Consider the following 21466-nt stretch of genomic DNA (forward strand, 5'->3'; position numbering starts at 1 on the left):
GTGGAAATCCAGACAGAGAGAGAGAGAGTGAGAGTGAAAGAGTGTGTGTGACAGAGAGAGAAAGAGAGAGAGTGAAAGAGTGAGAGAGAGTGAGAGAGAGTGAGAGTGAAAGAGTGTGTGTGACAGAGAGAGAGAGAGTGAAAGAGTGTGTGTGACAGAGAGAGTGAAAGAGTGAGAGAGAGAGAGAGAGAGAGGGCGAGAGAGAGAGAGAGGGTGAAAGAGTGTGAGAGAGAGAGACAGAGAGAGAAAGAGAGGGGGTGTTGAATGAGTGTTTTGAATGTATGCACACAGCAGCTTGTGAATGTATGCATGCATAACTCTGTGCACCTGCAGCAAAACACCTGGCGCCTGAACATTCCCTCATAAAACCAGACTTCTTCTTCCCTCTGAGCCTCCGCCCCTTAGAGAGCCTACAGCGTTGCATTGTAATCGGTGCGCTGTACACAATACTGGCCTCAGCCCAGCGGGCATGTAGAAAGGGGTGGCCTCTCACAGCGGGCACACAGACATCATGTGTTTTAACATCACAGCTCTCGCCAAAGTGTTCGCTAAGGAAATGACTTACCGCGACAAATTCATCGAAGCTAATCTTGTTGTCTTTGTTGCGGTCTCCCTCCTGCATCAGCTTTTGAATGATTTCCCTGACCTTATATCCCGGCAGGGACAGGTTGGCCTCTTTAAACAGCTCGTGCAGTTCATGGTCGCAGATGAAGCCGTTGCTGTCCAGGTCTGGTAAAGGAGACAAGGACATCAGCATTTTATCATCAACAGTTTTACACTGGAAAAATCCCTGCTGCTGCTCCTTCAGCCAATAAGACATACCAAAGCCATCCTCAATGTTCAAATAATTTATTTTTAATTTGGCGCCCAACACGGGGTTGAGGATATCCAATTCCCACCCCAATTTGGAATGTCCAATCATCTGCACCGGCAGCAGGGTTCATGCTGCGAACCCCACTGCCAATTCAGAAGAGTGCAGACGTCCACTGTCCCCCTGGAAAACATGTGGTGGCGCCAGCTGCTTCTTCACACACCCCAGACTACATTTAAGCTGCAGAGTCAGAGGAAGACATACAGCATGAGTCATATGAGTCAGAGTCACATGCGGCTCTGACCGCAATCTACCCGATCGACCAGCAGGGGTCGCTAACCCCGCGGTACGCGGAACCCCGACCGACTGAACCCTCCAGTTCCCTGGGTGGCACAATCGGTGCATGCGTGTCACCCGATTGACCTGCTGGTCACAGTCGCCACTGGCAAGGTGAGGCCGTGAGACTCATCCATGTATCAGTGTGCCGCCATACACCTTAATGAGCCATCCAGCAGCCCATATGATCTATAATCACATTTCGCAAACCTGCTTCTTTCCTGCGTAACCGGTAGGCTCGCTGGGAGTGACTCTACTTAAGGGTTTAACTCCCCAGTAGCATTGCTCAGAACAAATATTTTATTTGGATATGCATTTCATTAAAAAAAAAAAGTTTTTCACTGATATGACAACTCAAGACTCCTTTAAGACACTGGCTATCATATTAAGTTCTGACCAAACCATTATATTCAGTTATAATATTATCATATTAAGTTATAAATGAGAGCAACTGCACATTATACTACACACTTTTGACAATATAGATAAAGGAAACCTACAACTCAATTAACATCATTGCAAAATCTCTGAACCCTGGTGATATGCTGGTTCTCAATTCTGAACCAGATTTGAAATCTACTATTGCTGAAGACTGATATCAGATATAATCTCTAAAGAGCATATAATTCATTTGAAATGAGCATGTGCAATCACTTTCTGGAAACTATGAGGACCAGCAGAGTGTCAATTTTGCAGAGAGCAATCCAACGAGAAATCAATCTATGGTTCCCAGCCAGACTTGAAGTAAAGAATGTTTGCTTCATGAAAAACAGACTGCTGACAAAGTGAGATTTAATGAAGTGAATGGGTCGGTCAAAAAGCATCTTTAGGCTGTAGCATTAAAGGCTGTACCATACTGCCAAGACTGTCTGTCCAGTAAGCAAAATGATCAAGTTGAAAACATAGAGTATATAGTCTAGCGTACAGATACAATTGGACAAAATATGAAAATCGACACACAGTAATGAATTCAAACTGAGTTACAGAAATAAAAAAGTGGAGTGGAAATGGACACTTTGTCCATTAATTTCTTAATGATTGTGTTTTTTTTCACAAAAGTTTACCAATGGTCATTAATCCAAGTTATATTTTGTGTGTCAAATATCAGAGAGATCTAAGATTGACAAAGATGCCATTTTCCCCTGGAATTACCCTTAAGTAGCCATATTTAACACCCACACACCCAGCAGACACTGTCCACTCAGAATAGATCTAAATGATACCCGAGTCAATGACACTTTTCCTGCGATTCAACTCAATTACAGAGTTGGATGTGGATTCAAGAAATGGGACTGGTTCACAGCAGTGAATCTATCATCATTGTTTGAAAAAACATGAACAAAAATAGGGTTAAAAAAACATAAGAAATGACCACCCTTTGTCCCTAAATGAACCAGAAAAGCACCTTTAAAGCAATTCATGACATCGCTTCTCACTGCAGATGCACCTGCTAGCGCCCACTGCAACGTACCGCATCTTCCGTCCGCGGCTACTGGCGTGAGCGCCCGTGATCCTGCCTCTGAATGCTTTCTTAAATGACGTTCTGACCAGGCAACGTCTGCACCTGCTACAGGACTACAGTGTTGCCCATAATGCACCAGACCCGGAGCGTTTGTCCCAGGCCAGGCACGGGTCAGACACTCACCCACTTTCCCAAAGGCCTCCTGCAGCTCCTCCATTTCCTCTTTCGAAATCTTGGTCACCATCTCCCTGGAGCAGCGGGTCAGAGAGCGTCAGCAGTCCTGTGGGGCAGACAGAGAGAGAAAGAGAGAGAGAGAGTGAGCTGGGACAGTTCTACTCCACAAACACAGAGGCCGTTCACATGCTTCACCTGCTCGTGAGCCTACTTATCTGTTCAGCGCTTCCAACAGAGCGTTGATAAAAAGGAACATGATCTCTGGGAATGTAATGGCGGTGTCTGAAAGTGGCTGAATAAAGCGCCTGAATGCGGTCTGTCATGTTGGGTATTTCATGGCCTGATGAATGAAGAGCCCAATCAGAACCAATCATGAGGAATGCCATCAGCCATCACACTCCTTCTGATAGACTGTGAATGAATGAAGGGTGTGGAATTATGACCGTTTAAAACACAATTTTCTCTCCCATTCTTCACGGTCATTATGCTGGAGATTAAATGGAGGCATTTCTACAGAATAACAGTAGGGATAACTTACGCCTTTAACTCAAGGTTTTCGGTCTTATTTTAGAGTCCACACATTAACATGCTGATTTACTTTTCTCAAAGTGAACAGGAAATTAATTTAGGCTAAAGTCAGCTGGGATCTCACTACCCAGCCAAAGTCAGACTGAGGCACTTTGAAATGTCAAGTGTCAATAGCCTGTGGGTGAATATCAGACAGGTCCTTTGGGGTATCTGGAAGTACCCCAACACTAGTGATATAGCAAAACATACAGGGCGATAACAAATACAGACAACTACAGCTAAGCAAACGTTTCAGTTATTTACATGCTAATAATTTTCAAGTGGCTTTGAATGTGTTTTGCCTGCAAGGTCTGCAAGCAACATGAGGTCCGGTCTGAACAACGAGCCTGTTAGTTCAGTCTTAATGAAGTGTGGAAATCTCTTGACCAATCCAATCCTCAGGCTGTTGTGAAACATCTTTTAAAATAACAAGATGTCTAACTCTTCTACTAGCCTACTTCTAACACTCCACTGTGCACTGAGTCTCAGTGCAATCACAGACCTTTGGTTAGGAAAAATCGAAGATATAACTCTGGATGTCAGGCCATCATTTCAGAATGAAAACATATTTCAATACACAAAATACAAAATACAACAGCATACAATCATAGAGTTCTTCACAAAAGATACCCGGGTAGCACACAAAAATTGAAACTCCTGGGGAAATGAGGGACTACAAATATATGTGAAGCAGAGGCCACAAACAGGATACAGGTGTGGCTCATCGATAAATTATGTGAATAACGCCCCAGAATGCATACGGTCCTGTATATGAATTCTGGACAATCCTGCCTGCTTACATTTACGACCAGCATGCCTGCAAGGCAAGACCTCATTGACTCTGAAATGTTCAGGGGGAGTTTCGGTGACCCAGACTATTTCGCAAGCAGCCGGGCCTCTCTCTGAAGGAGAGGCTAACATGGGGCCCCTAGAGAAAGACATCGTTAGCACAGGGTAGCAGTGGGCTGCTCCAGGATGATGATGTCCGTGCATTGAGTGGAAGAGCAAGGCAAAACAGGCAAGCCAGTTCAGATCAGCTGATTCAGCCCCAACACGATGCAAAGCAACTTCAAATCATCGTTTGCACTTTGTGTTTATTACCCGTGGCTATACTGCTAACAAATTTCTTGCACCTCAGAATATGCCTACGAGTCATCTACAAGTTTATATGTGAGAAACTGATGCAATGTCCGCAGAACCAGATCGGTGGTGTGACGAAATCACTATTCTGGTCTCACAAAACCACAGACGACTGTGAATTTTTCCATTTGTCTGCTATCGCCAGATGACTGCAAAGAAGAATCAAGGACCCTGGCTCCTGCCCCATCTGAGTGAGCATGTGCAGAAGCCTCTGTTTCCCTGGCTCTCGGCAGAGACTGCAGTCTCTATCAAAATGAGAATAACAGAGATATCTATCATTAATAAATGTCAAGAACCATCCATTAGAAAGCAACTTTATTTCTCCTTTAAGGATTGTAATGGGTTAAAACTAATGTGCAGAGTATACAGGCCCAGTACTACACTTCTTTCCTATGTGGTGACTTCCTTGTTTAGATTCTTTTTCATTTAAACCACCCCCCTTCTCCACCCTGATTCCAATTCCCCTCTTCCACATCTTCACCCTAGGCCTACATTCCCTTACCACCCAAAAAATTACTTTCTCTTGCTCTGGATAAGAGCAACAACTAAATGCCTAAAATGTAAAATGTTTATAATTTTTAATGTCATTTTTAACTCAGCAACTGACTCAGCCTCTCATATCATAGTTGCAACAATGAGTTCTGTTCCTTCCCATCCTGCCAGAACAATCACAGATCAGTCAGCAGATTACAGCGCACGGTTCCATACTCTACAGCAACATGCGGAAATAAAGGCCACCCCTTGCAACTGCATTTGGACTGTTAAATAAAAACCAAAACGGCTAAAAATGGCACAGATTCCACAGCAATGGCTCATTTCAGCCCAGTACTTGTTTCCACAGGAATGGGTCATCTCAGCCCAGTACTTGTTTCCATAGGAACAATTCATCCCAGCCCAGCAACCATTTCCATAGGAACAGCTCATGTCAGCCCAGTTACACTGCGGAGTCATGTTCTGAAACTATGGAGGGTCTGTACAAGGTGCCTTTAGCCCTTGTACAGACCCTTCTCTATGGCATGCACATACCAAAAAACAAAAACAAGCCACCAATACCTGAACACTGAGCCCACAAAGATGTGTAATAATCCTGGCCAATGTGTAACAATCTTGACTGTAATAATTAAATAAGAAAGGGGGGTAAAAGGCTTTGGGTGTCTGAGCGCTGTATGACAGTTTGAAGGAGGGGTTACATTTTCTTTCCCTCCTCAAGCAAACCCCTCCCACTCGTCTCGTAAAATCAGCCCCTGCAAATAAAACACATCAGTAACAGGATCCTGCCTCACCTACATTCAGAGATAGTTGCGAAGACACAACAAAGAAACCCTGATCTCTCATCACTGGGGAATCAGAGTGACCTCCCTTCCGCCAATAAAACACCAGTGATCCCGCAGGAAAAACAAACTGCTTGCGCGCATGTCTGACAGAAGCTCTGCGGTCTCTGCCTCGCTGGCCCGTAATAGGCTGCCTCATGTTGTGGTTCCAGGCAGCTCCGGGCCAGCCTAAATCCAGCGACGACACTCTGTGCACACACAGTTCCATTCCGCTGTTCCCCTGCTTCGCTGTCCCACCGAGACGGGGTTTAAACAGGGTGAACTGGGAAAGAGGGCTCCCTCACTGCCCTTTCGAGCTAACCTGGACCACCGGCATTCCTGTCTGGATCGCTACAGCTTCAGACACTAAGTCACAGACTAACATTTCCTGCCTGTGAAAGAAAGCTTCCCTCTGTGTGTGTGTGTGTGTGTGTGTGCGTGCCGATATGTGTATTTGTGAATGTGTGCGACTGTGAATCTGTGTGTACTTGAGCGTGTGTTTATGTGCTACTATCTGCTTCCTGTTGAGCTGATACCCACCGCTTGTATTAAGTCAACTCCTCTCTCCAGCACACTGACTCCCAGACACACGCACATACCTCCATAACTTCGGCGTTATGTTAAAGGAATAATCTTCACTGTGTCTGACATCCACAGCGATGATGTCATCTCAATGCACTGCAGATCTGGATTTCCCATCATCGACTGAAAGTACTTTTCCACTCACGGGCTGCAGCATAGTTATGCAGAACAATGTAACCGACTGCAGCCGTAGCCGCTATCTTTGAACAAGATGTAGGCTACAAACTCCAGAAGAGCAAGTTTTAGGAACTGCAGGGGCACTGTGCTCACCGTGGACTTTATGTCACTCCTGTGGTTTCTCCCCTCGGGAATCAACAAACAAACAGAGTGGCAGTAAGACTAGCAGCAGCCTCCTACGCTTGAGGGACCGGAGAGTCTCGGAGGTGGCGGGGGATGGCGGCTGGGTATGGCGTGAACCCCGAGGCCCTGCCCTGGGTCGGCTGCTGAACCGGTTCCCTCCTCCGCCGCTGGCCGGGAGCCCCGCCCCGGACAATGCAGCGGGGAGAGGCTGAGCCTGTACGGCGGCTCGGGGAAACACGCAGGACCAGGAAGGAATAACAGAATTACCCTCGCACCGCCCTCACGGCGCCTCTTCCCTCCGCGCCGGTCCCAGAGGACCGCGGGACCATTTCGGCTCTCTAAATCTGAGGGCGTGACGCCCCGCCGTCAGCCGTCTGCGGGCGACGCCGGGCCCGCCCGGGGGTTTCGGGAGGGCGCGTCACGCAGGTGTCGGCCGGTTTTCCCTTTCTCGGCCCTTGATTGGTCACTGCTGCGGAATGTCTGTCACAGTGAAGTAGTCACACTGTGCTGCGCCCTGAAGCTTTGTGCAGCTCATGGGTTGATGTATATCTCACGCACATAGACAGCCTCTAAAACAACAGCTCACTGGCTGCCACAGCCAGGCGGAATTCTGGTGAGATGAACACTCATTTTCAAGCAGCCACACAAACGAGGAACTTCATTCACACGATGTAAAAAATAAACATCAATATAGGAAATAAACACTTGTGGTTCAGACGTGGAAGCACAATGCACAATGTCATATGCCATTTATGGCCTATAGAGAAAGAAGGAAGTGAATAGTTTCACACAGATAAAAATCAGAAGCCAAATATATGCAAAATATGGCCGGCCATAGGCTTTATGACCAAATCAGCTGTATCAAACCAAGTGACAGGTTTTTGTTTTGAAAATCGAACAGTTTTTGCATCTAGCCATTCTAAATTTATTACTATGCTTTAAAAGAATATTAAGCACAGCAGTAGAAAAAAAGCATAACATTACAAGATCAATAGTACCTAAATAGTTTATATCCACTCAGTGTGGAAGATTTCTTTGGGAACCATAGTACAGTTTACTGGCACAGCCTGTTCCAGCATGTTCCTGTTTTAGAAAATGGAACACAGTTCCCAGCTCAGTCTAGTCAGCAAGCAAGAGCATTCAATCCACCACCATCATTTCCACCTACACGTGAGTCTAAATCACAGAGTCTGAATCCCAAAGTACTGTATCATTATGATACTTTTTAATATCTGAGATTCTACTACCTTCCGAGTTTAAACTATAAATTTAGGCAGCACTCAAAGGAAGAAGTTCCGGTCATGTCAGTAAGTTTGGGCCAAACCCTGATTGCAATCTTTCAGTGATGTGTTCACTGTACACGTTATTCAAATTTCTGACCATATGTAATGATCTTTTGATTTCAAAGATACTGACTATATTAGGAAGTTCATATCTGTGATAAATGTAAGATAGTTGTGAGCTATATCGGATTCATCCATTAGACTCCATGAATTTGTGCTGTGGCAAATCTACAGCCTGCAAGCTAGCTCTTTGAGACTGTGGAATTCCTTTAGCTCAGGTTTCAGTGCCACACAATGAACCTACTCAGAAACTAGCTCCAAGCGCGGCTGAGCTGGTGCTCAATGGGCCTGCACTGGAGGAGAAAAACCAACGCTCTCCCAAATAAAACGAGAACCGTGATTCACAAAAGAACTCAAACCATCACAGACAGTGGAGAGCTGTCACCTGCTTTTACGGACGGGAAATGTGAACAGTTTGTCATTTGACCTGCGTGACTGCACAGCAGCACAAAGACAAAAGGAGTTCTGTGCCATGCGGTAGGCTACTTCCTCATTAGCCTTACCCTCTATCCGCCTGTTCCGCTTCCATGGTTACAGTGGGATAGGAGGACCTTGGCATCCATACCCATACCAGAAAGCCTTTGGGCTAATGGGAGAGGGAGCCCTAACGGACAGGTTCTGGCACCTGTCTCTCCTGCGACGTGAAGACTGTACACCTCTGGCAGGAAGCCGAAGCGCTCGCTGAGAGAGGCCAGTGTGAGCCACAAATCGGCTTCACTTCCGCGAAGAACAATTCATATCTCAAAAAACACAAAAGTAGAGTTGACTGAAACGTCTTCGGCAACTTCTGTGATATCAGCCCGACAGACCCACGTTAGACGGGCTTGAAATCCAAATGACAGAAAAGGCCGCGTCCAGTGTACCACTTCCTGTTCCACAAAGCAAGCCGGGTTAATTTGACATTTGGTGGTCTTCTACCCTTCAGTAGTGATTGCCGAGCGGAAAGCAGCGGTTTTGTTCAACAAATGGCTGAACAGCACTTGATTTAAAGGAAAATATATCAAAATCTAAGAGAGAGAATCCTGTCGACTTTAAAAAGGGAAATGTATCACACAATTGCATTTTAAAGAGGAGAGCCTCTTTAAAAACATGAGTCCATTATTAGAGTAATAACTTCTTAGAAAGTGAAAGCACAGAAGACAGGATTTATCCTTCAGACACGCATAGCTTTTGTTTACTTAACACAGTTGCTTTAACCAGTAAATTTACTATGCTGATCTTCCTTTATTTACATTTAACATGCCAGCGCACATGAAGAAGCAGATGTCATTCTTGTGAAGCGCAGAAGTGTACAAAGTGTGGTCTGCTTGCCTCACCAAGTTCTTCTCCTGAGCCTTTGCTCTTTTGGACACCGGAAGCGTGTTTATTTCTACAACGCAAACAATGCACAAAAGCTTCTTCCCTTCCAGGGAATGCATGGCCTAATTGTTTCCCTGAATGAAAGTCTTTGATTCTTATATCAATATACTTTCTAACATGATGCATGCTGGGAAGGCTTGATGATGGTGCTCATCCCTGCTTGACCTTTCACAGTCTTGTAAACTGTTAGTTCACAATGCCAACAGCAAAGAGTGGAGTCAAAGAGTTTATTTCAATATGACCTGCCAATTTCTTACTTTAGCATTTTGGCACAAGTACTGCCCTAATTACTTAACTGGATAAATCAAAAATGTGTTGTCCAGAAATTCATGAAATTACTCTCCCTGATGATTACTACAATTATCTAGATTAGAAGCTCACCAAGTACAGCTGATATGAGAAGAAAGCATGATGCAGAACTGATCCAGGATCAGCTGATCAGCTGCCCCATCTTGATGCCTCTCAGTCATAAGGATCCTAAGTCAGTGCTTGGGAGGTAGACATCTATACCCAGTGCCACAGAGGTACTACTGCAACATGCACATCAGCATCAACACGAATATATCCAAACAGGAAAACTCCAACTCATCAGCTACTCTTAGCGGGAACAGTCGCCATCTGAAACTGAGCACACAGCACAGGGTAAGGAGATCTATCCTCAAAAAGAGGGCCCTGAAAAATGATGTCTCTACTGAATGAGGTGTTGGTCAGTCCAACCCAAGCTCAGCTGAGCTCTGTTAACTCTATCATTCCCCCTAAACGGATAAAGCAGGCAAACACAAGCCTATCAAAGCACTTAGAACTAGACATGCTTTTCTTGGTCTGTGACGGCAAAAAAATCGACCACCAGATGGAAACCAAACTAGTTTTATTTTTTCCCCACAGTGGAAAAAAATCTTGTCTTTAATAATGAATCAAGACTCAGACATGTTGTTCACAGACAGATATCAAACTGTTTGATGCAATAGGCCTACTTCCACACACAATCCACACAGGTCCTTTATGTACTGGCTAATACCTTCCACTCTGGAGACACAGCCATAGCACAGCTCACAGCCTGGCTGTGCTGGCCTGCCATTCCACACAAACACACACACACACACACACACACACACACACCTCAGCTGAGTCTTGAACATGGAAAGGCAGCGGTGTATTCAGTAACATAGCTCCCATTCTCACTAAAGCCACACTGTCTCAACAAATGTTTTCTTGAAGAGTGGAAGAGGCATTTGTTCAATACAGCTTTGAATGAATGTCTGTGGCTATTATTTATTCAAAATATACAGGAGAAACCAGGTGGTCAGTCAGACACAATAAATCTACTAAACTGTTATCCGGTCACTCAACTGACCGACTGAAACTACATTTCTGGGTCTGATTTAAGCCCCATTTAGAAATAGGCTACTTGACACAGGACATTTCTATTATACTCTTGTAGAGTAAAATTAAATTGATGGTTTCCAAGCAAAGCCAAATATAGGGGCCTTGAGATGTCATTTGTTCTACCATTAAATGAGGATTAACACAAAGAAAAACATATTTACCCGAGAAACACATTTTAACCACATATAAAATGAAGCCGCACCTTAACTTAAAAGCAATAATTGGCAGTAAATTTAACAGTGTGAGTCACAGAAACACACCTATGAGCGGTTACAGCCCCATACACCAACCACACCCGACATACAACTCTCTACTCAGAATAGATCTAAATAATACCCCAGTCGCTGTAGTTTTTCCTGCAATTCAACTCAATTACAAACAGGCACAGTTGTATTGGATTTCAAGTCCTGGCTCGCAAAACTACAGCCACCATCAGTCTGTAGCTCTATAGAAATGGTAACCAACCCTGTTCCTGGAGATCTACTGTTCTTTAGGTTTTCATTCCCACCCTAACAAAGCACACCTCACAGCTAGAGATCTTGTTGAGCAGCTAATTAGTAAAGTCAGGTGTGCCAAATTACATTTGAAATGAAAACCTACAGGATGGTAGATCTCCAGGAACAGGATTGGTTACCACTGCTCTATAGCCATCATCATTCTGCAGCTCTAAAGCAATCATCACTCTGTAGAAAAAAATAAAATGGGAAAAGAAAAATGAAGATTCTCAGGGAACAGCAAACATCAACCATACTGAGCATGAATCAGCTCTGTCCACAACCATACTGAGCACAAATTATCCCTGTCCACAGAACATTCAGTCAGGCATAGCTTTTGTGCCCAGCACTTCAACTCCATCTTATTTACAGGAACTAATGTCAACTTTCCGGTGAGACACAATAGTGACACTTAGGTCCATTGCATTTTACACACACCGTGCACCTCACGCTCTGTCCATATTCAAAATATTCAAAAACGCCTCAACACAAACCTGCAACTGAAAAAAAAAATGCAGAAAATCTAAATACCTAAAAACATTTTTGGGTTGTTTTCAAACTTCCTAAAGCAGAGAAATGAAAAGGAAGCTTTGGAATGTGGCTCAACTACACTGAGTAGTCTAAACCTCAGAGCCCAATTTCCACATTGCAGAAGAGCCAAAAGAGCAAATAAATAAATAAATAAAAATAATTATAATTATATATATAATTTAAAAAAAGCTTTACCCTGGTGTAAGTTCCAGCCCAGCTCAGTCACTCCAGCTGACAGGCTTAATGTAAAACTATAATACACACACACACACACACATATATATATATATATATATATATATATATAATTCAGACATTGCCAGAAAGGATACATAATTCCTTCCCTTACAAATAGCCTAAATAGTAAGAGCCCAGCTCTTGGTACCACACCCAAGAGCAAATTCGCATCTCAGTAATGCAGTCACAGCCTTGTCTGAGACAAAACACACAGCCTCTTCCTCTAAACGCAGTACAAACACACGATTCTCCAAAATCTCAACGTCCCAGCACAAGAATTTTTAAAGATCCAGTTGAGTTGCCAACTTGTGTGAAACTTGTTTGACTCAAGGTTATCAGTAAGGCCATCTGGACATGCCTCCCTACGGCCCATATACAATAAAATGATTACTGTTAAATAGACTCTTGTAGAGCACGTAAGGTCCCTACTTGACTCGTTGTGTACCCTGCTGAAGTTCAAATAACACTGGAAATTTTTTACACGCGAGTGCAAACTGAGTGCAATAATACATGTGACACGAAACTGCGAATTACAATGGTACTGCCACTTCAGAATTCAAGATGTACTCTAAAGCCAATATTATATGAAAGCTAGACTATTAGCACCACTGCACAGTAATACAACCATAAAAGTTGATGTTTAACTTTTTCACCTAGTCTACTGTATGAAATATCTAATTGATATCTACAGTCTACATAGGAGATCCTATACGCAATAAAGTATTTCAATGAATTATCAACTGTATGCGCGTTCTTTCCTTAACATGCAAAAACTCCTCATTTCACTTAGACTATATCGCACTGTTACTGTAGTGTCAAAATGTAGAAATACCCTATGACCAGAAACCAGCAAAGCGTTTTTTACCACCCTTCCTTTGACGAGCGCTTAATAAATGCTAAGTATTTTTGGATTCTGGGACTTATTTCACCATGCAAAAAGTGACAGCGCCACGATAAATTTTAGTGCAAGCACTGGAATTCAAAACGTAAATAATTGAAGAATGCAACCAGACTACTTCGTGCGGTACGAATTCTACGCGTGCTTTTAAATTAAACGTGGAATGCTCTGCGGATCCAGTTCCCTCTTTGGATGGCTGCGGTCATATTTACCGCAGGTAAATACGTCGACTAAGACTGCCCCATCTCATTAGACATTCCCAAACTAACATTTTAAAATCCCAGTAGGCTACTCACCAACCCATCTTGTTACGCTAACTCACATCTGAAGTGCCACTTAATACTAACGACGGTGATGTAACTTAAGTCATTTAAAATGAACACCAGGGACCAAAGACACGCGTTGCGATAGTATCGAGAAGATACAATGCGGTCCAGTTTTTCCTAAGTGAATATAGATACACTAGATTATACTAGATCCATTCAAAATGTATAACATAAGTACAGCAAACTTTCTGCTATGTCTGAAGACAAAACATGGGACATTGGTAGCAAACGTTCAGGCTGTGGGTACCACACAGTTCTAGATTCCTCATCCGTAAGCATCACGTTAGGCTACTACAGTTTAACTTTTCTATTGAACGTGAGCAACTTTACATAGGTAACCAAAACTGTTTGGATACATCCGACTTTCTCGTTTGACAACTGAGTTGACATTCTTCAGACGACAAAATCAGACACGTGTCAACCCAGTCAAACTAACGTTAATTGGGCTAGCCAGTGAAAATTCTAACACACATGTTCAGGAAAAGACAGGTTTGTAAGGCTGGTTTACAACAATGCCATACATTCCGTTTCCTGGCATAAACGAGCTAACGTCAGCCAGATAGCAGGATAGATTAATGTTGATTTGCAAGTTTCATGGAAATCCATATAGCAAGCAGTCATCATCATAAATATGTGTAAATTATGCTTGAAAAAAGTATAAAGCATAAAACTCACCTTTTTGTTCCCCTTTGCAGATACGTTGATACCGGCCAAGCTCTCAGTATCACACCCCGTAACTTCCTCAGCCTGCCAGACCAAAACCAGCCGAACACAGCACAGGACAGAACTACAGGAGCAAAAAATTGGAATGTTTTACGCCCCGCCTACTACTATTCTAATTGGATGGAACCCAACAGAGCTACTCCTAAAGCGGTGATGTAATTGGATGCCGCCGCTGAGGACTCCTCAGGACTTTGTGGTCGTCTTCTTGATTTAGGAAAACATGATTTTAACTTCCTTTCTACATCGCCTTATTTTAAACTGCCCCTGAAAGTGCATTTACTATTAAAAAAACAAACAAACAAACAAACAAGAAAACATTATTTGAAGGCATTGTGGAAAATAACCTCGTATTCTCTTTCAGACAAATGTGGACCCCTGCTGGCTGAAAGCTAAACAACGTTTTAGTGATACGGAAACTTTGGGTTTTCATTTCTTTCAATGTCATGCAGGTGGAAATGAATAATCCTTCACTTGAGCTTAATGATATTATCGAAATACACTATATTTCCAAAAGGATGTGAACACCTGAACATCACACCCATGTGTACTTGTTGAACATCTCATACCACAACTAAGGGCATTAATATAACGTTAGACCCCCCTCCCCTTTGCTGCTGTAACCGCAGGATTCACTTCCATTCAGCCACAAGAGCATTAGAGAGCTTAAGTACTGATGTTGGTCGTGAGGCCTGGCTCACCGTCGTCATTTCAATTCATCCCAAAGGTGTTTGATGGGGTAGCGGTCAGGGCTCTGTGCAAGCCAGTCAAGTTCTTCACCACCAAAATCAGCAAACCATTTCTTTAGGAACCTTGCTGTCTGCATGGGGGCATTGTAATGCTGAAACAGGAAAGGGCCTTCCCCAAACTGTTGCCACAAAGTAGGAAGTGCACAATTCTCTAGAATGTCATTGTATGCTGTAGCATTAACATTTCCCTTCACTGGAAGTAAGGAGCCTAGCCAAAACCGTGAAAAACAGCCCCAGACCATTATTCCCCCTCCACCAAACTTTACAGTTGGCACCGTTTGGGCCAGTACAGTTGGTAATATGCATTCCGCCAAACCCAGATTTGCCCGTCAGACTTAGATTTGTGTACAGCTGCTAGAAATGAAAATCTTTTGACAAACAATTCTTGTGCTGATGCTGTTTCAAGAGGTAGTTTGGAATGCTATTGTGAGTACTCCAACAAAGACAGATGATTTTTATGCACTAAACGCGTCAACACTAGGCAGTCCCGTTCTGTGAGCTTGTATGGCCTACCGCTTCGCGGCTGAGCTGTTGTTACTCCTATACGTTTCTACTTCACAATAACAGCACTTACAGTTGACTGGGGAAGCTCCCAGCAGGACAGAAATTTGATGAACTGACTTGGAAAGGTGGTATCTTATGACAGTGCCACGATGAAAGTCACTGAGCTCTTCAGTGCGACCTATTCTACTGCCAATGTTTGCCTATGGAGTACGGCTGTATGCTTGATTTTATGCACCTGTTAGCAATGGGCGTGGCTGAAATAACTGACACAGCTGAAACCACTCATTAGAAGGGGTGTCCACATAATTTTGGAAATGTAGTGTATGTTGTAGACCAATGGTTCTCGCTTGTCCCAGCCACAGAACCTTTCCACCCTAGTTCCCCAGTGGTAGTACAAACTCCCTGTTCCTCTACAAACCACTCAGCCATTGCCCATTTTTTTGCCGTAGTACGAAGACCCATCTCTTCAGACTCTACCTGGACTAACTATCACTACCCTGCAGGGCACTCCCAATCTAGCATAGCTCTTTTCATTTGTATCCTTCTATTTTGTTCCTGTAGCACTTTCATGCTACATTTATACCTGCATACAGCACTTATATTGCACTTGTATCATTATCTTGATGTTGTAGCTTGTTGTCATGCCTCCTAGTTTGACATACCGTAACTTTCTGGCCTAGTCTATGCTTACTGTGTGAACTGGACTTGTGTTTTCATGGCTATGAATAACTGTTACATAATGAGTACCTTATCGAACCAGAGTTTTGTAGTTGTTCCAATAACCTTCAGTATGCACTTATTGTATGTCGCTTTGGATAAAAGCATCTTCCAAATAAATGCAATGTAAATGGTGAGATTTGTATTAAAAATGATCCTATCAGGCAGCATATTTCAAGACTTTGAACCACTAATGGTTCAAAGCACAACGTGTAGGCCTATGAGCTATAGGCCTACACGTTGTGCTTCAATATGATTGGCTGAGAGTCCACACTAAATGTAAATAACGAAAAACAAAACCTTGTATCTTTCTGGATTTCTCAGATTTATTGTTCCAACTCACCTGTATTTTTTTCCTTTACTGTGAACATTTTTCATATTTTTAAGTGAGCTCATTCCAAGCTAAAGCCATAAATATCCCAAGGTTATTTCCTGGTGACACACATACATTTCATCTGTAACATCCTGCCTTCTTTGGTGCTGCAGCCTGCATTTTCCTAAGTCTCTATGCACAGAAACCTTCACAAATTCAGGTCTTACAGGTTTTTTAAAATGAAAGTTACAATGGAAATGCGTCACTGGTGTCTTTTAATGTCTGATAGAAAAGCATAACTGATAACTGAATCAGATTCTAAATAGGGAAACAACACAATCTGATTTCTCTTTTTACAGGCTGATTGAGTCAGAGTTCAGAATTTCATGACACTTTGGGCCAATTATCCATTTGAGTAAGCGTAAAAACAGACTAATCAGAGTAAAGACATTTATAAAGTTATTATCATACAGTAATAGCCACTGGTAAATGTGGGGTTGATTTTCAAGACTGAGCTGAACTCTTTTTTTCTCACTTTTCTACCATTATGTTTCCACATGTTTTACTACAAGTGCATTATTTAGCAGCGTTTTACTGCCATTTCCAAGCAATCCAAAGAGTGAAAAAAGATGTACAATGACAACATATAAGAATAATTGAGGGCGTTCACTGGGTGGAGTCGTAAAGCTCGTTCACAAGCTCACATTTTTAGGCACATTTGGGATTTATAAATGAAGCATGTATATGTGTGATTTACAAAACTTTATTCATTCGTACGCTTTTTTAATAGTCATATGATAAAATTTTGGATGAAATTCATGCAAGGATCTTCAACACTGAAAAACATGTGAGTTGAATAAGTTAATAAAACATAGGTGCAACTAATAATGCCATAATGACACAAATACCACAGAAGGTTGCAAGAAGACAAAAATGAGAAATACTAGGGGAACTGGCGGCCTCTGGCGGTCAGAGACAGAAATTGTGACAGATCCATAGCATTCTTTAAATTAAGTCAGCCAAATAATTGGATTGGCAGGTATGCCATCCGCCAAGTTACCATACCTACTGTATACAGCACCGAGAGTTTGGCACTTTTAAGGGTTTCCCACAGAAAAAAACATTAACTTCTTTACCTTCTGACCTCAAGTAAACACACATAATTTGGATACAACTGTCCACGCAATACAGCCCCAAACATGGGTTACTTTATTTATTCTTTTCCTGCTTCTTCTTTTCTTCTCCTTCTTCTTCTTTTCATCATCACAAATGCTCCAGTCTCACGATCAATAATTCTCCCCACTGGACATTTAGCTACATCTTCTGCCATTCGGCCAATAACAAGTACATGACTACAAAGTAGGCCCTACAACCTCACTACTGTTGCAGGCTTTGCCCAGCCTCAAGCTTATTCTGCATGCCTGCAGCTGGGTACATGCAGCGATCAAAATGCTCAAGCACACAGGCAAGATAAATGACAGTCAATGCGACCATTCATGACCATTTATGTAAGTGCTTATAACTTTATTTCTTACGCAATATTGATATAAAAGTTATATCAGAATGTTCAATACATATGTTTAGGAAAGTCACGAAGGGGGAGCCATATGGATTTAATGATGGCAGATATTATTTTCTTGAAGTGACAATGGTCAAATTGACCACTGTGGCATTTCTAGTGTTAACTACTTTTTAACAAGTCCTATAAAGCCAGATGTACCAAACAACCTTAAACAAGTCAACAATTCTAAATTTTTAAACATTAGCTCTTTTTTGGATGCTTTAGAAGAAAATTGTCCTTTGTTTTTAGGATGTAGCACAGCTGAATTGCAGGCTATTTCCACTATAAATGATTGGCATTAAAACTTTAATTTGACACAAAGTCTGAATGACCACATTCTCTTCAGATGGTAAGATGAAACACAAGGCCAAGATACATGAAATAATTTAGGAAACATTGGGGAGCATTGCTTTGGAATACAGCTTGTTTAATTTGTATGACTTAAGACAGCCAATATTGTTTGTTGTAACTTGGCCTCATTTTGATACCAATAGCTTTAATGGCTAGATTTTTCTTTTTTTAATTAATGACTTATAGACAGTGCTTTGTATGCGTGAGTTACTTGGCATTTTTGTTTGCTGAAAATGTGTTTTTGTTGAGATTATATTCAAGCATCAAGGAGACTTTGCATTTTGCCATAATGGAACGCCTGGACTGAATCCAGATACTTAACCCAAATGCAAATGAACTCATTTTTCATCATCAAACCTCGCACAGAATCTCAAATATACACTGAGTAGGCTGCCTAGTTAGCATTTTTCCTGACACATTACACAAATGCAGGTACAAGTACTATTTATAAATTCATATTACAAATAACTTATATTATTTAAAGTGTTCTTACTAAAAAAGGCATTCTCAGTCAAAGTGTATCTATTTCTAACATTGGATAATGTAGGAAGTGGATTCAGTCTGTGAGGAGTCATGCTGCGACATTATTTATCTTGTCAGTTTCCCAACTTTTTATTAACCCTTTGAAGAGCAGGTTTTTGGAATGCTTTTACAAAATTCTGTATCAGTGTTCTTGAACTCTGTTGCTTTCAGTTACCAGTAGTGATTCTTACATCAGCATTTGAATGTTCAATTTTAATCACATTCTAATCACATATTTGTGATCTTACACCATAAAGGGTTGAAGATATTAATGAACAAATCATTGTGTTTATGTGTTAATATATTCATTTTATTGACAGTTGGGGACAGTGCATGCTAACATAGCCTTTCTCACAAACGTACGCAGCCAAGTAATACTCCTTTTAGTTCCGCCAAGCATTTTTGAATTTTGTGTATATTCAGGAAGAGAACCTGACACATGCAGACATTTTTCATTGGGTTTATAAGGTGTAAGGAATGTAGTCCTACGCTGTCTCGTCTATGACATTACCACAGTGCGGGGATACCATTTCAAATGAAGCAAACATTTTTGTTCTCGAGGACTGAAGTTTTTATGGGTTACCTTAGGTTTAAATTTCTTGAATTCTTCTGATATATCCCCTCTGCAAAGCCATGTGCCTTGTGTATAGTGTAATACTATTTGACAAACAGGAGAAAAGATCCCATATTTGGAGAAGCCCTCTTGAGTTTAGAGCTCAATCCCTGGCACTTACACCAACAAGGCCCATGTCCACTGTTGACACAATGATCATGTGACCTGCTTAATGCAGTGCAATTAATTCCTGGTCCTGGCAGGCCGCGGGGTCTGCTGGTTGTTGTTACTCGACGTTTAATCGATCAATTAAGGCATTTGATTACACAGTTAACTCACCTCACCTGGTTTCTTGGGTCTGAATTGGCTGCTGATATTAAGACGAGAACAAAAACCAGCAGACTCTACAGGCTGCCAGGGCCAGGAATGAAGATCACTGTGCTAATGGATCTCAGCTGCTGGGCACAGCTGTGCAAACAGCCAGGCGCCTTGGCCATGTCGTTGGAGCTTTGAGTAGAGGAAGGCATGCACAGACTCTGATCTCACCACACTGCTGGCCAGAGGCCTCTGATGCCTGATTTTTACAGCAGAAGTAGAACGTTAGAAATTGAATGTTTTTGTTATGGAGTTGCGCACAGAGTTGTTAGCACTACTGTATTCTGTGTTCCTTTTCGTTCCTTAGATTAAAACCCTTGTGAGACTACAGTACAGTAGGAACACTCCACAGCAAATTACTATCTGATAACATTTTGAAAGACTAATTTATATCAGTAATTAACTTAATTTATAAAGAAACAAAGGACAGCATCATAGGTTCACCTTTTTACCTGTTGTTTTCAGAGGTGGAAAATCTAGGATCAGAAAGTAAAATTCCTCCCCAGTATTTTGTTTCAATTATCTGGATTTGCTCATTTGTCACAATTCTTCAGCCAGGAGGTAGAACTAATTAGTGAAATCAACTGGCTGGGTTCATAGGTGGACAAAGCATGTGGCAGGATGTTTACTTTCTGACCCCTGGACTTTCCACCTCCGGTTGTTTTTCTAAACATACGAGAGGGAGAGTGAAGAGCTTCTAAGTGAAAGCAGTGGGCAGCTGTTATCACAGCCTCTTGGTGCTTTTAGGTCTACGGTCCACTAACCCAACCCTCTCACACCTGTTGACGGAGCACACAAGTGTTCCAGGATGCCATAAATTCCGGAATGCAGCTGCCACATGACTAGTTAGATCAGTGGAGGCTACTGACAGACAACATAAAATAAGCTATTTGTTTGGACAGGGTTCTTGCTGTATTGAAAACTCCAAAGCAGCTTGTACAGTGACATTGATTCCACAGCTTGTATAAATGAGCAGATCAATTTTATGTCAATTTAATAATTATAAGCACAAATATCATTCATCATAGTGTCAGTACTTATTTTTTTATTCTCTCTGGCAGTGCAAGCTCTTTCTGTGTAGGAATCTTGATATAGGAACCTGCGCAACAATTTCCATGCATGCAGGTCGCATGCACCAATAGAAATATAATCTGACAACATAATTAAATATAATAGTTTTAAGAAGAACTGAGAAACGTGCACGTGTCCATGTGCATATCATCTTGATTCTCATATTTCATGTTGATCACAAACCGCTAATTTGGAATATGGGTGTTGCCAGGATAAGGACCTTTTATCCAGCATATTGTGTAAGTAGTCAGTGTCCGAGGTCAGGGAGGAAATCTGGAAAACCACTTGAAAATGGGCAGCTGAAAGTATGTCACCTGGCTGCACCCCGCTCCCTATATTTTTATTTCACCATTTCCAGATGGGTCCCCCCTTAAACCTGCTGGTGTTGCCATGGCACCTAAGCAACTCAAATCTCCAATCGCGAAGAAACGTTGTGGGGCCTTGTTAGCTCCTAACCCTTCTGCTCCGCTGAGAGTGAAGCACCTTACAGAGTTCACACTGTCAGATGCAATTTGAGAAGTTAGGAGGCCTCTGAATGTGTCCCTGTGGTCAGTCAGTGGTCATTCTCTCAGTCCTGGCAGAGACACTGAGAGAAAGTGACACGTACGGCCTTATTTGGCACTTGGGGCAGCTGGTGGTACGATAGGCTCACTCCAGTGGCATAAATGAAGCTGCAGATGGACAGAAACCAAAAGCGCTTGTATGTGGCAGTGGACTGTGCGGGGGTTGGGCCTCGAACCCCGTGTAGACCGTGTCCCGGTACAGCGCAAACAA

At 42.4% G+C, this 21466-nt stretch overlaps 1 protein-coding gene across 2 annotated transcripts in view; it reads right to left on the minus strand.

The window, feature by feature from the left end:
• The window catches only part of LOC135262898 (plastin-3), a 28527-nt gene extending 13211 nt beyond the window's left edge, over window positions 1–15316 (minus strand). The window contains exons 1-4 of one of the 2 annotated variants that reach the window (XM_064350278.1): window positions 15300–15316; window positions 13932–14043; window positions 2793–2889; window positions 566–729 (exon numbers count right to left, since the gene is read on the minus strand). In XM_064350278.1, coding sequence (XP_064206348.1) covers window positions 566–729; window positions 2793–2853 — 225 coding nt within the window. In that variant the 5' untranslated portion in view covers window positions 2854–2889; window positions 13932–14043; window positions 15300–15316. Of the gene's footprint in view, window positions 1–565; window positions 730–2792; window positions 2890–13931; window positions 14061–15299 lie in introns of those variants that run through there. The other variant, XM_064350279.1, reaches the window with a different exon arrangement.
• Between the last annotated feature and the right edge of the window lie 6150 nt (window positions 15317–21466).

Source organism: Anguilla rostrata, chromosome 9 (genome assembly GCF_018555375.3).
Source record: "Anguilla rostrata isolate EN2019 chromosome 9, ASM1855537v3, whole genome shotgun sequence".
NCBI lineage: Eukaryota > Metazoa > Chordata > Actinopteri > Anguilliformes > Anguillidae > Anguilla > Anguilla rostrata.